The following is a 17,896-nucleotide window of genomic DNA, read 5'->3' on the forward strand; positions in this document are numbered from 1 at the left end:
TAGGGAGGTTGTGTACGGGGCTCTTTGTTTCAGGTGCACTTCTGGCAAGCCATGCCGTAGGTCCAGATGTCTCGATCCATTGTGGGCCACTAGAACCAATGCTGTAAGAATTCCAGGGTTCTGATGACCCCAGGGTGCCCAGCAAATGGTGAGGTGTGTCCCCAAGTCTTGGGATGTAGATCCTATTGGGTGGGCTACCCCACAGATCAGGTTCTTGTGGACCATCAGGATGAGGAAAGAGCCAATGTCTCCTCTACTCCAAGGCCAGTTTGATGGCCAGGAGCTCGCAGTCCCCCATGTCATAATTTTTCTCTGGTGCAGTCAGTCAGTGAGAGAAATTTGCACAGGGGAGCAGCTCCTTTTTAGGTCCTGGCCATTAGGACAGGACAACCCCCAGCCCTATGTCAGAAGTATCCACCTCCACTATGAACTGGGCATCAGAAGCATTGGGGCCGAAATCAGCCTCTCCTTCAAGGCCTTTAAAGCCTTCTGTGCTTCACCGGTCCATATAAACTTGCCTTGGGTCTTCTTGGTCAGAGCACAAAGTGGACTGGCCAAGGTACTAAAATTTTGCACAAAGCTCCTGAAAAAATTAGTAAAGTCCAGAAAGCACTAGACTATGCAAACCGAGAAGGGCTGAGGCCCTTCCCTGACTGCCCTGGTCCATCCTCAGCCCAACCCCTGAGACCACAAAGCCTAGGAAGGATATAGTACTGACGTGAAATTATGACTTCTCAAGTTTCATGTATAGGCCATTCTGAAGGAGAAGGTGAAGGACCTGGCGAAAGTGTACAATATGCTCCTTCAGAGAGCCACTGAAAATTAAAATATCATGGGAATCTCACATCCCACATCACCAAGGGAATCTGCTTGCTGAACCGGTGCTGTTTTGGGTTTTAGAGGAATGAGGATCAGGATCCTAACACTTGGCTTGAACCTCAATAAAGCTTCTCTAAGCCCTAAACTCAAGAATATGACCTCTCAGAGCGGATACCACTTTGATACAGTTTACCGCTCTGCTATGTGGCACAGACTATGTCACACACTGAGTGAAAGAACTCTATGGTTTAAATAACAGTGTGTGCAGGTGCCACGAATTGCCGCTAATTATCGGCACAAGGATGAGAGCCTATATGAGAGCATGCTGATGGCCACGGATTTGCCTGGGAAGGCTCCCACGAGGGAGCTATATGTAGTGGAAATGACAATAAAAGCCTCTTGACTTATCTAGTCTCTACACTGCCACACATTTGTAAAAGAAAGTTTTGGGAGCACTTTACACATTACACTCAAGACATAACTGTTAATAACTGTTGTAATGACTGTTCCTGTAATCTCCATATGTACAGGCAAACTACTGAGGTTATGTAAGGAATTAAACAGTTAGGATTGTTCTGCTACAGGAATATAATTAAAGACGCTGTGCTGGTGATACAACCCACCCAACAGGAAATTACTGCTGATTGTATTTCAGTAAAGAGTTTTATTCCTCATATAAGATATTATTTAGGAAATTCTGACATTCTGAAATACTAAGTGGTGTTTCCTGAAATGCTAAGTAGAGTTATATTTTTTTTTTGCTTTGTTTTTTAAATCGAGTACTAATGTCTTGGCTAATAGTATGATATCAGCAGGTGTCTCATTTTTTTTTCCTCACGAGCTTGTCTAACTTGTCCAAACCTGTCTGATTTATGAAGAGCAACCTTTAAAAGGTGTTTGTCTAAAACTTAAAAAAAAAACTACCAACATTATTAAAGGTAAATATAAAGAATTTCACTCAGTGAAATGATATTGTAAAATAAAATTATATTTTAATATATTTTATTAACAATTCGTTGTATTTTGAAATCATGTTTTGTTTTTCTGGCTTTCTGTACATCAGCAAGGTGTGGCTCCTTTACAACACATTACCCTCTGGCTCTCTCAGCACTCGGTGAAACTCTTTCCTAACATCCATTGTCTCTCTTTCAGGCTTTCTCGCACACAAGGTAAATCCGCCGGCGTATTCCAGATCACAAAGATAGAGGTTGAAATTTGGTAGAAATTTGCCAATTCAGATTTAGTAAATTTGTCATTTTATTCTACTAAGTAGAAAGATGAACACCATCAAAATGGATCACTTGGATCATCTACCTGACGAGCAACTGGTTTGGTTTTTCCGCAGCAACAAGACACAGATGTCTTGTTTGGAAGAACCACAAATCCTCCTCAGCCAACTTCGGGACCATTATCTAGTACCTGAGGATCTGTACAAGGTAAGAGAGAAAAGAAACAGCCAATTGTACAACAGTCGACCATTTGCTTATTCCTGAAATAAGGAAACAGACTTGTTTGACTTGCTACAGCTACATTCTCTAGTTGTAGACTCATTGTTTGCCCGGTGTTTACTAATGAGTATTTGCTGCTCTTAGGTAACCAAATTGCTAATGCATTAGTATGCAATTAATGTAATTTCACTAGAGCACATGACTGTGCTAGATCCGATTGTGATTAATTGATACTGATTAAAAATGGCTTTAAAGTCAGTGTTTGGATGAAGTAGTTTATTTAAGTCTTTGTATTTTATATTTGTATTTTATCCAGTTTGATGACGGTTTGCACTACCTGAGCTCGTGTAATCGTTTACTCCTAACCATAATCCACTAACCACACACCATGATTATCTACTTCAAGAACTCCTAGTAAAATAAAAAGAAACTAACTTTATTGGTCTCTCTCTCTCTCTTTCTCTCTCTCTCTGTCTGTCTCTCTATGTCCCTGCAGAAGGTAACAAAGGCAAAGACTAAAAAGACAAAGCAGAAGGTTATGTATGAGATTTTGGACTGGGTTGAGAATGAGCGGCGCCAGTGTATGAAGCTGTTTTGGAGTTGTGTTTTTCAGGATCACATCCTACAGCACTATCCTGTCTTTCACTTGTACCAAACAAGTCTTCTGAATGGTTAGATCTTTTTTTTTCTGCATATGTGTTTGTCCACTACAGTTTGTTATTGGACATAAATTCATATTATGGTTTAACAGGTGCATTTTAAGAGCTTGAAGAACGTACTGTCATCTGTCATTCACATTTACACTGATGGCATTTGCAGGCGTCTTCATCCAGAGCGACTGATAGAACCTTATTTTAATAAATATGAACTGGTTCACTAGGTTCAGTTCAATTCAGTTTTATCTGTATAGTGATTTTAACAGTGGACATTGTCTCAAAGCAGCTTTACAGAATCTAAGAAATATAGAAGAAAAGTTTCAAGGTTTCTTATTAGAGTTGTGTGTAATATTGGAGGTGTGTGTTAGAGGACCAATACCCTGTTTTCTGCTTTCTCCAAAAACAGTCACTCTGTCTCTTCACCTTTCTTTGTCAGTTTCTTTTGTTACATCTCTGTTGTAGCTGAGAGCCTTTTTTTCCATCATGAAAAAACAATATAGAGGCTCTTGTTTTAGGTTCCTTCAGGAAAAGTGTAAAGGACGGTGAAAGAGAAGGTAAGGAGCAAGCGCAAAAAGAGGGTGCAACAAAAAGAAAGAGAGGTGATGAAGAGATAAAGGAAGAGGAACCAGGCCCTTCATCAGGATCCAGGCAGAAGAAAGCAGCCAAGGAGCGCACGTTCTGTGAGTTGGTGGAAATGTGATATTTTAATTGATGCTTTATAATTACTTTAATTTCAGTATCGGGGCAATATTTGGAGCGTCACCTCATGATAGGTTTAGAAAAGGAATGTTTAAATGTTCACCTGCCTGAGGGACAGACACTGAGTTAGGCTTGTGGTGTGTTTTGGAGTAACAGGAAGAAATGCACTTTAACTGGCACTTATATACGACATACCAGAGAAACACTGACGTTGGATATAAAATCAAGGTTAGAGTGTGTGTACGTCTGGGTTATTTAAAAAGTGAAAGTGAATGGTGAATGGAGATGGTTAGGTGCTGTGGTGGGGCATTCTGGGAAATGGAGTTTAAGGCAGAAACCAGCAGTAACATGACATTCTTCCTTTTAGCATCGCTGTTAAAGGGAGGACAGCTTCCTGTTACCTGCGGAGAAAAAACAGGCATACTGTATCCAGACAAGCTTGCCAAAGGTGCATAACATAAAAAGTGTTCTAATAGTTATGGTTGACATGTTCTATAATCTCTCATATTAGGACAATTATACATTTGTAATAAATCTCTAATAAATATTTCTGTTATGTGATTATACATGATCTAAATTTTCTTTAATGGGACAACAATTGAAAACCAGCTGAAGCTGCAGATTTATCCTGTTTTTGTCTCCCTGTGTTGAATGATAAACAGCAAATTTAGAAAATGGGTAATTTACTTACAGTACTATAAAGTCGTTCTATAAAAGTAAAATGTACAGTAAACAACTTCAAGACGTTTATTGCATATTTTACATAAATAAAATTACACATAATCCAGTACATTTATTCATTTGGACTGTTAAGGGTCTTGCTCAAGGACTATCACACCATCATACACATACACACCATCTCAGACGGTTGTGTCTTCAAATCCAAGGTCCTCAAGCAAGTCCTTAACCTACAGTTCAGTCATATCAGACAAACAGACTATACTTTGTTATTTTATACTCTCATCCTTATACAGAAATACACTTCTAATTCATTTATAGACTGTAATTTAAATAAAGTGTTGTTCCTATAGGGGAAGAGTGTACTTGGTCCCAGGACCAGTGGTTCACCCCAGTTGAGTCTGGGAGATTTTCAGGAAAGGAAAGTTACAAGAACTGGAAACTCAGCGTCCGCTACCAAAACACCCCACTGAAGACGTTTCTGTGTTTTTCTTCTTCCATGTGTTTTCTGTTAGAGTCAGTATCCAGTGGAGATACAGATGAATCCGATGATGACCTTGAAGAATATTTAATTGAAAAGGACCAAGAAGAAGAGGACCAAGAAGAAGAAGAAGAAGAAGAAGAAGAAGAAGACTGTGAGCCAGCAGATTTGCCAAAACTCTGGGGAAGCTCTGGGAACTTGTACACATTAGAATGATGCAGAATAAAGTTGCAGCAACTGAAATATGTGAATTAAAATACACAGTGAGACTGAATGTGCAAGAAAATGCATGACATGAGTACATATTATGAAACTTGTAATCGAATCCTACATATGAATGATCAGTGTGTTAGTGTGTTTCACAATGTGTGTGTGCTTGTTTGTGTTCAGGTGGGTCACACAGTAAGAGCATCCGGACAGAGGAGCACTGGTTCACTCCTGAGGAGTTTGTAAAGCAGGAGTTTGTAAAGCAGGAGTTAACAGACGGACACTGGGAAAAAGATCAACTGTGTCACGGAAAAACCCTCAACTACCTGGTTAAGGTAATGTGAGAGTAAAGTACCAATTATTTTGACCGACACAGCTTGAGCATGTTATAGCTCCTACTGTTCATTGTACTGTATATACAGTTCAGTGTAGAGAAAGCCACCGTATTTTGTGTACAATTAGATACTTTGTCACTTTAAGCACTTTAGTATCTTCTTGCCTATTTTCTTTTTGCAGAAGACTATCTTGCAAATCCATTGAACGAGGTGCCTCTGTCATTTTTGCTGTCTTAAACCCACAACACCTTTCTGATATCAGAAAATTTCTAGCCTCATGAGCGATGCTTTTGAAGAGCTAATTTCTTCCCAGTGATAAAATCAGTGTCAGTGTGCAACCTGTGAGCTCTAAGACCAAGATTAGAAAATAGTGGGCCACAATTCTCAGCTTGATATTTCCTTCATTTTTGTGAACATGGGTCGTAAATGTGTGTTTGGCTGCTCAAAAGTCTGAGGTTATTTAGTTCACCATTGGGAAGTTGGTTAAAAAGGAAATAGCAGAGAAGGAAGGAGAAGGAGAGCTAAAAGAAGTAGAGAAAAATCCTCCACAAGCAAATCCAACGGTTTAGACCAGGCTGTGAAGTATTCTAAATGCCATTCAATATGTCTTGAATTCCTGTTTCTGTCAAAGTTACATCAACAATAAATCGAAAGCAAATAATACTGTAGGAATTTAGTGCCTCCATGTGTACAAAGACCAGCCCCAAATGCAGGAATAAAATGACAAACTAGGGATTTATTAAGAAAATAACAAAACTACAGAGACAAGGAATTGTTAGGAAAAGCTAGACAAATGAAATAGAAAATAACAAAAACAAAACGGAAAACAAGCAGCAGAAACCAGGAGAGAAAACCAGGTAACAAGAGACAAGGACTCTGCAAAAAAACAAGCACAAGACAGTAGTTATATATAGGGAAGGTAATTAGTCAGACATAAGGAACAGGTGTGCAGAGGTGGGAAAGGGAGAAAGGATCGAGGCAAACATGTGCAAAGACAAAACCTAACCAGAAGCACATGGGAACATAACAAAAATATAAACAAAGGTGTTCCATGGCAGTGGTACTCAAGGCACTTCACAAAGACTTTAACAGTGTTTTCTTTGATTTACGTATTCATTACTGAATAACTACATGTGCCTTCAAACCTTAAGCTTCATCAAACACTAAATCTCAGCTCGCACAATGCACACTTCTGGTTTTGTGACGTCACTTCCAGTTTTGTGGAGCACTTCTAGTTCAGCCGCCATTTTGTTCCTGCCTCCAACCATCCAGGTTAGGGCACTGGATGGTCATACCCTGCACTGAGCTTCACACCGCACCAAACCCTTGTGGGTAACCACTGCTGAACATCATCAGAAATGGCTGTCCTTCTTGGTCATCCCATCTCGGTTTCCCTTGGCTCTGTAAACACAACCCCCACATCAACTGGACCAACGGCCGAGTTCTGGATTGGGGAACCCACTGTCAAGCCAACTGCCTCTCCTCTGTACCCCCAGAACCTACCTTGGTGGCTGATGCCAATCTCGTTGTCTGTGCCCTCTGTTTGCCACAACCTGGGGCAGTCTTCAGCAAGGTCAGGGCATTCTTCCTGCCACTGCACCAGCCCTACAACTGCACATTGGCCTCTTGCCTGTGTCCACACCTCTTCGGGCCTGCCTGTACCACCTCACAGGGCCTGAAAGCAGGTCATGACCACCTACATCCAGGAATCCCTCACCAATGGCATCATCTGCCCATCTTCCTCACCCACGGGGCCAGCTACTTCTTTGTGGAGAATATGGACAAGTCCCTCTGTCCCTGCATCGATTACCAGGGTCTAAACGCCATCACTGTCAAGTACCGTTACTCTCTGCCACAATTCCTAACAACTGTCTGAAAGGGAAGGTTATTCATTCTGAAAGACCTGTGCTCCCAAGTGCCCCAATGGTGCCATGGTTCCCACCTGTTCTGCCATCCAGGTGCCTCTCACACCCTGTCGGTCCTTCAGTGGCACTTCTGGTGGCCATCGTTGAGGAGGGACAATTCTTTCCTCTGCCCAAGCTCCCTACTGCCAAGGAAACTGCCCAGCTCCTTCCCCTGCATGTTTTCCACCACATGTTTTTTTGCATGGCATCCCTTGGGACATTGTTTCTGACAGGGGTCCCCAATTAGCCTCTAATATTTGGAGAGAGTTTTATCAGCTCCTGGGGGTCACTATCAGTTTATCATCTGGCTTTCAACCACAGACCAACGGCCAGACTGAGTGACTCAATCGGGAGTTGGAGACGGGGCTCTGCATCTTGTGTGCTGAGGTTCCAACGACCTAGTTGTTCAATCTGCTTTGGGTTGATTATGCCCACAACCCTTTACCATCCACCTCTACTGGCCGTATCCCCTTTTCAGCCACTACTATCCTCCCAGAAACAGGAGACCTCCGTCCCATCTGCCTTGGCACATCTGGAGAAGGACCCACTTGGTGCTACTCAAGTCCTCCAAAAGTTACGCCCGCTGGGCCAACTGCAAGCATCTTCCCGCTCTTCCTTAACGCATTGGCCAGAAATCAGTTTAGGCCAGCAGAGAAGGCCTTGCTGGCCCTGATGGCCCACCACTACTAATAATATAACATGAGTAGCTCTTGGCCACCTTAACTTGGTCAAAGTAGTTCACAGAGAAAAAAAGGTTGGAGAACCCTGGTGTAAATCAATCCACTCCAGGTTTACAGTGTGTTCCTGTGGGCATGGACACTAATTCAAGGCACTGTATAAAACATGATGACTCATTTAAAGACTCAATTTTCTTCATTTCTGACCTGACAGGAGCAGGATAATGATGACGTGTGCTACATTTGTAACTCTGAGGGAAGACTGGTCTGCTGTGACGAGTGTCCACGAGCTTTTCACCATCACTGCCACTTACCAGTTTTACAGGAAGACGCACTTGGGTGAGAAGGAGAGAACGTTAGAAAGAATTTAGCTACATGATCTTTACATTTTACTCAAGAACCTGAGCAAAAATTTTGCAGTGAAACAATAGAGGTATTGTTGGTTAAGTCTCAGCTGACTTTGCAGTTCCAGCTTGGTATTTTTTTTCTTTTTTAATTTATTTAACTGCTTGCTAAAAAACAGCAGCAGCTTGTGGCTATTGATTTTGGTGGCAAAAGGTGTCATACTTGACTTATAACTTGTGCTACAGCGCACTGTCTAGTAGTACATTTGTTCAGCTGTGTTTTATACAACAGGTATTTCTCATCACACAATTTCTAGCTGAACTAAATCTCAAAAACCTCAAAAACCCAACAGAAAACAGGGCAACAGGCTAATGTTAAACAAGTACGGTTTAACCACAAGGAACAACACTTGATATCTATGTGAATTCAGAATTCATGAAGATTAATATTTGTTGAATATGTTGAAGCTCTGGCCCACCTGCCCCTGTGAACAAGTCACCATTCATTAAAAGTTCAGCAGTGAAACAATCAAGAAATTGAGAGAGCCTGTGATAGCTTTGAATTAGTGCCTACCGCATTCAGTAACTTTAGCTTGCCAGCATATGATACTGAGGAAGAGGGTGAGCCATGATAACTCATTGTGATAACTCATATTAGCGCGTTTGAGTGTTTTGAGTGTCTAAACTGCCTGCACCACTGGACTGCAGTGTAATGCCGTGTAGAGACAATTATACTGTTATACTGTACAACCTGATAAGGTACTGGATGTTAAAATAATATAGCACTAGAGCAGTTACTCAGTTAAAGAAGCTGAAATCATCATTGTTTTGGTTTTGATGTGTGTGTGTGTGTGTGTGTGTGTGTGTGTGTAGGGGCAGTTGGATATGTACTTATTGTGTGTTAAAGCATAACATGAAGTTGTGGATTCACATGAACAGGAAGGGAGCTTTGAGATGTCCTGTTTCCTCAAACTTGATGGTATATACACACACACACACACACACACTCATACACACGTATACACCATATACACGTACAGACACACAGATGGCATACAGAGGTGATTCTGATCATTCGTGTTTTATTTGGTTTTTTGCAGCGCTGCGAGTATTTGCTGTTGTTTTTATTTAAGGCAGATACACAGCGTGTGTTAACTGATGACCCAACCAAAAAGGTAAGAGTTTCTTCACAATGCGGCACATTCACATTTCAACCCACTTTCTTATTTACTCAGACAGGAAGTGCTAAATTAGTTTTCCAGGTGTTTATTTTACTAACACAAAAGAATAACAATGTAATGTTTATTTTAATTTTAATTTATTTTTTTAGTCTCTTATGCTATAGTTCCTATGGCTGCTATTTCTTTAGTCCTTTTAGAAAACAAATCAGCTCACACTGACATTTGAATCAGTACCTACCACATTTGAGCCACTGGTTGAAATATGATTGGATAAATACTCTTATCATAAATATACACTACTGGAAGCAGAGCAACCAAGAGAAAAGCTATGAAATGTAGAGAATAGACTATTGGGAATAATTTAATACACATTCATGGAAAAATATGTTAAATATATTAACATGCAAGTCAGTGATTCAGATCACTGCTGTTTAGGCCAGCAGAGAAGGCCTTGCTGGCCCTGACGGTCCGCCACTGCAATTTAGTACCTATCACAATTGAATAAGCACATACAGCATTCAATTCAGTACCTACTGAATTTGAATCAGTATCTACCACATCTGAATTAGTACCTACCACATTTAATTCAGTACCTACTGCATACAATTCAGTACCTACTGCATACTTTGATTTGGTATCTACTGCATGCAATTCACTACCTACTGAATTTGAATGAGTACCCACCACATTCAGTTCAATACCTACCGCATATGAATCAGTACCTACCACATTTCATTTATTATCTATACTGCATAGTATAAAAAGTTTTTAGTTGCTCAGGATTAAAAGCAGTCAAACTTTCTTTTTTTTTTTATTGAAAGTTCAATAATAAACACAAAATTTATTTGATAATACTGGTTTGTGTTTTACATAAATCAATATCATAAATCAGTGCTTCCCAAACTGTGGGCCGCGGCCCCCTGGTGGGACGTAGCGGCATTGCAGGGGGGCCGTAGCTAGGCTAAATCAAAATATTAAAATAATTTAAATATTTTAGAATTGAATATAAAAAGCTTCTGTTACACACTTTGATTCAATATAATTGTAAATAGTATGCAGACAGTATGTAGTGTTAAGGATTTAAATATATTTGTAAAGAATGTTTACATCATCTTATTTTCACCAGCATATAAAAATATTACATTTTATGGTATTTCTCATAATTCACATGAATTCACATCTGCTTTATTAAATATATCTGATATACAAATATATGTATAAATATATCTTTATATTATTAATCAATATACTGTATTTTTTAAACAAAGAGGTTGGGAGGGGGGGGGGTCGTGGAGCTTTTGCTATGTATTTGGGGGGTCTTACCCCTCTGAAGTTTGGGAAACTCTGTCATAAATCATAAATCCCTGGGGCTTACATAGAGGAACATTCATTACATTAAGTCACTGCACTTGGTATTTCATCTACGTTACACCTGACTGTCCATCACTATGCTGTACAAAAGAACATGGCAGACTGACCAACATGATAGTATTTTAAAGAATCCTTGTTAAACCTTGCCCTCATGCAGGTGGACAGATACGCAAAGGTGATCTCCAAGCCCATGTGGCTAAACAAAGTGAAGACCAAACTGCAGAACAAGGAGTACAGAACAGTGGGACAGTTTGTGCGTGACATCAGACTCATCTTCAACAACTGCCAAACTTTTTACAGGGTGAGACGCAAATACAGATTAAAGATTAAGTGATAGATTTCTATTTCTACCGGCTCGGTTTAATGTGTGTTGACAAGAAAGAGTTTATCTACATTAACTTAATCAAAGAAAATTTGTAAAATAATAATAATAATAATAATAATGTATGCAAACCATTACATATGACACAGTGCTTTCTCTTATCATGTATTTGTCAACCACCGAAATGAATTCATTATATTGCTGTCAGGTTAATGACTCTTTCTGTGTGCGTGTGTGTGTGTGTGTGTGTGTGTGTGTGTGTGTGTGTGTGTGCAGGATAATAGGTCTGTCAGGATGGGAGCCAAACTGAAAAAGCTGTTTGAGAAGGAGTTTAACAGGATTTTTAAAATCCTGTAGAATTTCTTATCTAATCTTATTGGAAGATTTATCATCAAAAGCCAGATTTTAATATTAAACATTATTGCACTGACATCATCTGAATATTTAAATGAACTTGTTATAATCCAGGAGGCTATAATCCTCAGATATCGGTCTGGAAGTGAGACAAAAATTACTGAATTTAAAATGATTCAGTATACAAGCTTGTAATAAGGAGCTTTTGCAAAACTCGGTGGATTCATGTTTTTTCTATTATTTATATCGTAATATTGTTTACTTCTTACCCTTCTTTCTTTCTCAGTTTTTATATTTTAATCCCTTTCATTTATGTATTTATTTTTTTGTCCTTTACAGTGTAATGGTACAGTCTGTGATCTAGCTGTTTCAGATTGCACTTTGTCCTAACACTTTGTATTGTATATAAACTTGAAACAACCTGAAATCAACATTGTTCATTTTTCTTTGTCACCTTTCCTTGTTTTTTTTTTTTTTTTTGGTTCTTGGCCACATCTAGCATGAACTTAAATATTAATTGAAAATTAAACTGTAGTTCAGTAAAATAAATAAAATAAATAAATAAAGGAGACCTTCCTCCAGACTGTTATTGAGCGCTAACGCTAACCAGGTATAAGGGAAGCTTGAGTTTAGTTTGCTTTCTTGATTCTTTCCTGTGGGCTTCCACCATTGACGGAAATCCCGGCTGGTTCAGATTCAGCGTGAAGCCCTTTATAAAGCTACTGCATGCAGTCACATGTTAAATGTTGGTGAAATACGATTTAACGCTCTAAAGGAACGTTATCGGACAAGCCGTTACACGCTACTGAGTGCTGCTGAGAGCTGAACATATGATGCATCGTTTCAAAGAGGTAGTAGATTTATTACTTGATGAAATATGGATTTAATGGTGCTGACTGTTTCTTTTCCTTTGTGTGACATACTGTGCATTTGACTTTATTCTTCTGCGTTTTGTGGCGTATTTCCTCACTTTTGCTCACTGCACGGGTGGCAGAGAGCTCGACTGAGATGAGAGTACTTCGGTCTCTGTGCCAGTTATCGTCACTACCTAAGGAACCGGTGACCATCTTTGGTTTGTTTTGGGTTTTTTTTTTGTCTTTTCTCAGTGATGTATTTTAAAACATCGAATCCACTGAATAAATAGATGTGAATTATAACCTCACTGCTGCCTTTCACCTCTTTAATCCTCGTATTAAAGTCCCCAAAGTCACACAGGTGACACAGTCACACAGGTACTTTAAATACTTATTTACAATAAGTATTTAAAGTTTAAAAACCTCTCACACCGCATTCACACCTACAGAAAGTTCTGTTTATCTTGGCAGATTTTCTGCATTAGAGAAAAGTTTAATGTTTTGAAATATTTACTGTGTACTAAAGTAGTAGTATTGCTTACACATACTATTTATTCAGGTTATTTCATTCAATTCAGTACCTACTACATTCGATTCAGTACCTACCACATTTGGTGTAGTACCTACCACGTTTAAATCATTAATTACTGCAGTAAATTAAAATAATAAATCCTCATATAAGACATTATTTAGGAAATTCTAACATTCTGAAATAAGTGGAGTTTCCTGAAATGCTAAGTAGAGTTTTTCGTTTGTTTGTTTGTTTTGTTTTTTTTAAGCTAGTACTAACGTCTTGGCTAATAGTATGATATCAGTAGGTGTGTTCCATTTTTTTCCCCTTACGAGCTTGTCTAAACCTGTCTGATTTGAGAGGAACAACCTCTGAAAGGTGTTTGTCTGAGACCTTCAAAAGCTACCAACATTATTAACGGTAAAAATGAGAATTTCACTCAGTGAAATGATATTGTAATATAAAATTATATTTTAATATATTTTATTAACAATTCGTTGTATTTTGAAATCATGTTTTGTTTTTCTGGCTTTCTGTACATCAGCAAGGTGTGGCTCCTTTACAACACATTACCCTCTGGCTCTCTCAGCACTCGGTGAAACTCTTTCCTAACATCCATTGTCTCTCTTTCAGGCTTTCTCGCACACAAGGTAAATCCGCCGGCGTATTCCAGATCACAAAGATAGAGGTTGAAATTTGGTAGAAATTTGCCAATTCAGATTTAGTAAATTTGTCATTTTATTCTACTAAGTAGAAAGATGAACACCATCAAAATGGATCACTTGGATCATCTACCTGACGAGCAACTGGTTTGGTTTTTCCGCAGCAACAAGACACAGATGTCTTGTTTGGAAGAACCACAAATCCTCCTCAGCCAACTTCGGGACCATTATCTAGTACCTGAGGATCTGTACAAGGTAAGAGAGAAAAGAAACAGCCAATTGTACAACAGTCGACCATTTGCTTATTCCTGAAATAAGGAAACAGACTTGTTTGACTTGCTACAGCTACATTCTCTAGTTGTAGACTCATTGTTTGCTGCTCTTAGGTAACCAAATCGGTAATGCATACCATAAATACCAAGTCAAGTTAGGTCAAGAAGCTTTTATTGTCATTTCAACCATATGTAGCTGACGCAGTACATAGTGAAATGAGACAACGTTTCTCCAGGACCCTGGTGCTACATAAACCAACACAACAACATAGAGCTATAAAACAACATAGAGCTATAAACCAACACAGTGCTGAGGACAGAAAGTACTTGTCCTATAAAGTACAACATGTTCAACCTGATGCAAACAGTGCAAGAAATGTAAACAAGTTGTTTCTTATAGCATATACGCTTGTAAACATATGTGAATGCGCAAAAATAGCAGCAGCAGCAATTACATACAGTGGCATGTGAACGTTTTGGCACCCTGCATAGTTTGTACCTAGTAGCACCCTCTTTGGCAAGTATCACAAATTAGAAACACCTTTGTAGCCAGGCAAGAGACTTTCAGTTCTTGTTTGAGGGATTTTTGTTAATTCTTTCTTACAGTGGTTCTTACATGACTGTGCTAGATTACGTTGATCAAAAACGGCTTAAAAGTCAGTGTTTTGATAAAGTAGTTTATTCAAGTCTTTATATTTTATCCAGTTTGATGATGGTTTGCACTACCTGAGGTCGTGTAATCATTTAATCCTACCTTAAACCGTATTTTATTATCTTATTAATAGCACACCATGATTATCTACTTGAAATCCTAATAAAATAGAAAGAAACCAAAACCTGTTTATTGGTGTAATCCTCTTGTTTAAAAACATTTGTATTGGTTCATATCTCTCTCTGTCTCTCTCTCTCTCTCTCTCTCTCTGTGTCTCTCTGTCTCTCTGTCTCTCTCTCTCTCTATGTCCTTGCAGAAGGTAACAAAGGCAAAGTCTAAGAGGACAAAACAGAAGGTTATGTATGAGATTTTGGACTGGGTTGAGAATGAGCGGCGCCAGTGTATGAAGCTGTTTTGGAGTTGTGTTTTTCAGGATCACATCCTACAGCACTATCCTGTCTTTCGCTTGTACCAAACAAGTCTTCTGAATGGTTAGATCTTTTTTTTTCCTGTATATGTGTTTGTCCACTACAGTTTGTTACTGGATATAAGGAAAGGAAATTAAATTTAATTAAATAATTAAATTAAAGAATTTCCTTTGGGATTAATAGAGTTCTATCTTATCTTATCTTATCTTATCTTATCTTATCTTATCTTATCTTATCTTATCTTATCTTATCTTATCTTATCTTGTCTTATTTTATTCATATTATGGTTTAACGGGTGCATATTTAAGACCTTGAAGAACATTCTGTCATTCACATTTACATTGATGGCATTGGCAGGCATCTTCATCCAGAGCGACTGACAGAACTTTCTAGGTTCACTAGGTTTAATTTCATTACATTTTATCTGTATTGGGACATCGTCTTAAAGTATTTTAATAAAGAAAATCCTTTATTATCAGTCATTTGGAGTTGTGTAACCAGGAGCTCCTGAGCAACTCATCGATTAGCGTAACATCTAGGTCACTTGGTAAGATCAGTGTAAATCCTGTTAGGGTGAGTATTTTTTTATTTTTTTAAATGACATGTTATTCTAAGTATTTTAGGCCTTTAGTCATTATTTGAAGCTCTCAGCCAATGACTCTAGGGGAAGTTCATTCTACCACCTATGAGCCAATAAAGAGAAGAGCCTTGATAGAGAACTTCCTTGTACCCTGATGGACAGCATGCAGAGGTAGACCGGCCAGAAAAGAGTTGCAGTAGTCTAGTCCTGAAATGACTGCATGGCCTCTAGAGCACATCTCTAAATCTGATTTAGACTTTTACTCCTGATCCCTGACCTAGTGAACCAGTATGAGGGTGTGTTTAATGATCCTCAGGTCACTCTGGATAAAGGATAATCTGCCAATTGCAATAAATGATGACCGATTATTTTCACACATCAGCAATCTAGTCTGGAGTGAGGTCAGTGAATTTAATTAGAGCTGTAAAGCTGTCTTATTTACTCTAGAACGAAAGAAAACTGTGCAAATGGTGGATGGAACAAAGAGAAAGAAATGTGCTAGTGAGACAGAGGAGAATGAACCAGGTCCTTCTTCTGTATTCAGCACCAACCAGGTGAAACCAGCCAAGAAGCCACGTACTGACAGTGTGACAAAGTCAGAGTGACAAAGATACACACCAGGCAAAATAAGCTTGGGTTTAAAGTTTACATTCTATTTACATTGTAATTTTATCATGTATTTTAACTGAAAAGCATATATTTCTAAGATTTAGCCACTGGTTAAAAAATTGGAATGAACATTATTGATACATGATACGCTATGTTTCAGATTTGATCTGTGATTTCTAATATTTGGTATATAATTATATATATAATTTTTAGTCATGAGACATTTTCATTTCAGTGAATCATTCATTAATTTCATCCAAAAAAAAACACTGTCATTTTTTGCTAAACTAAATACATATATATATATATATATATATATATATATATATATATATATATATATATACAGTATATGTATGGTTGTATGTAAAAGCAGTTTAACAGATACACCAGATGTACAAATAGGTGATTATAAATTGGACAAATGTTTTAAAAAATGTTGTTGTCTTTTTTTATTTTTATTTTTGTATTCTGTTGAAGAGCCCGCAGGGGATCCATCCCTCTAACTGTGGAGGTTTAGCTAATCTTGTCACTAAACTGTAAAAAATAAAATAAAATAAAATTGTACTTTTATAGACTTTTCCAGTATTTTTTAAATACACAAAAATATTAATAAAATTACAAAAAAAAAAAACCTGTGATATCTAATTTGCATGTCTAATGTAAAATAACACAAAGCATGTAAATGTGAATCATTAATTCATTTTTTTAAAAGATAAATTTTATTTTCCACATAAAAAGTTGTTAAAATACATTTGCAACTTGTTGGAATTTGACAAATATTATTATTTTTATTTAATAGCTGATGACTGTTAAATTTTAGTTCATTAATTAATTAATTAAAAAATTAGACACAGTTACGGAGAGTTAACAGTAAAAAGATGTTTCTGTAAATGTACATAGATTTGTTTGTTAATAGACAGAGATCTTGTGTAATAGTAGATTCTGTCATAAAACGTTGAATAAATGTGTTTTTATCAGTGTGTGTATAAGCAGTGCTGAACTATCAACATACAGGTTTTTTATAAATTAAGGGGGAAAAACTGTATAAATAATTAAAAAATAAAAATTTTCAACAGCAATAACACACTCATGAAAAAAAAAACCTTAGGAGACAAAAAAACCAATGGATATTTTAGGGCACTTTAGTGACTCTAAACATATAACCTGCCAATATCTTTGAATAAGTTGCTAAAAACTACACACAATTTTATGCTTTATAAGCAAGAATATTGGAAGAGGTGCAAATGTTTTTTATTTTAATCTGTAGGACAACAGAATTAAATAAATGTCGAGACCCGGAAGTAGGCCTAAGAGTGTGTGCTAAGTGTTTATTGTAAAGCTAAATCTCATCACTCTATAACTTACATCATTTAACCACATTGGATTGGAGGTTAAAGATTTTCTGTAGTTTTAAATGAATAATAATGACACTTTATGCGTGATTCATTTCATCTGTTTTCAGGTTAGGTCCCAATTATGTATCTATTTAAACCCTATTGGATGTTGTGAAGTTTGCATTGTGTTCTCTTTAGTCTGTAATGCTTTCTTTATTGGTCTTTTATTGTGTAGCTTTTGTACTACTGTTTGACCACAGCCTGTTTGTATGAATGATTTTTGAATAAACATACATTCATCCATTTTCTATACCAGCTTTATTCCTAATCAGGGTCACAGGGATCTCCTGGAGCCTATCCCAGCACACATTAGTTGAAAGGCAGGGGTACACCCTGGACAGGTCACCAGTCCATCACAGGGCCACACACACTCACACTCATTCCTATGGGCAATTTAGAATTACCAATCAACCTAATGTACATGTTTTTGGACTGTGGGAGGAAACCAGAATAAA

General features: G+C 37.9%; 1 protein-coding gene across 6 annotated transcripts; it reads left to right on the forward strand.

Moving 5' to 3' along the window:
* The first annotated feature begins 1,641 nt into the window (after nucleotides 1-1,641).
* Nucleotides 1,642-17,684, forward strand: LOC131362748 (sp110 nuclear body protein-like). Of its 6 annotated transcripts, none has more exons than XM_058404982.1 (18): nucleotides 1,642-1,757; nucleotides 1,883-2,037; nucleotides 2,165-2,255; nucleotides 2,764-2,938; nucleotides 3,439-3,603; nucleotides 3,990-4,070; nucleotides 4,816-4,935; nucleotides 5,172-5,323; nucleotides 8,119-8,243; nucleotides 9,122-9,227; nucleotides 9,349-9,423; nucleotides 10,958-11,101; nucleotides 11,399-12,327; nucleotides 12,471-13,261; nucleotides 13,386-13,491; nucleotides 13,593-13,758; nucleotides 14,744-14,918; nucleotides 15,883-17,684. In XM_058404982.1, the coding sequence occupies exons 3-13, from the start codon at nucleotides 2,178-2,180 to the stop codon at nucleotides 11,477-11,479; spliced, it is 1,302 nt and encodes a 433-aa protein (XP_058260965.1). In that variant the 5' UTR covers nucleotides 1,642-1,757; nucleotides 1,883-2,037; nucleotides 2,165-2,177; the 3' UTR covers nucleotides 11,480-12,327; nucleotides 12,471-13,261; nucleotides 13,386-13,491; nucleotides 13,593-13,758; nucleotides 14,744-14,918; nucleotides 15,883-17,684. The 6 variants fall into 6 exon arrangements, with proteins under 6 accessions (XP_058260965.1, XP_058260964.1, XP_058260961.1 ...); XM_058404981.1 differs by having other exon boundaries at nucleotides 1,883-1,988; XM_058404978.1 differs by having other exon boundaries at nucleotides 1,645-1,757; nucleotides 1,883-1,988; nucleotides 2,090-2,255.
* The last annotated feature ends 212 nt before the right edge of the window (nucleotides 17,685-17,896 follow it).

This window comes from Hemibagrus wyckioides, linkage group LG12 (genome assembly GCF_019097595.1).
Source record: "Hemibagrus wyckioides isolate EC202008001 linkage group LG12, SWU_Hwy_1.0, whole genome shotgun sequence".
Lineage (NCBI taxonomy): Eukaryota > Metazoa > Chordata > Actinopteri > Siluriformes > Bagridae > Hemibagrus > Hemibagrus wyckioides.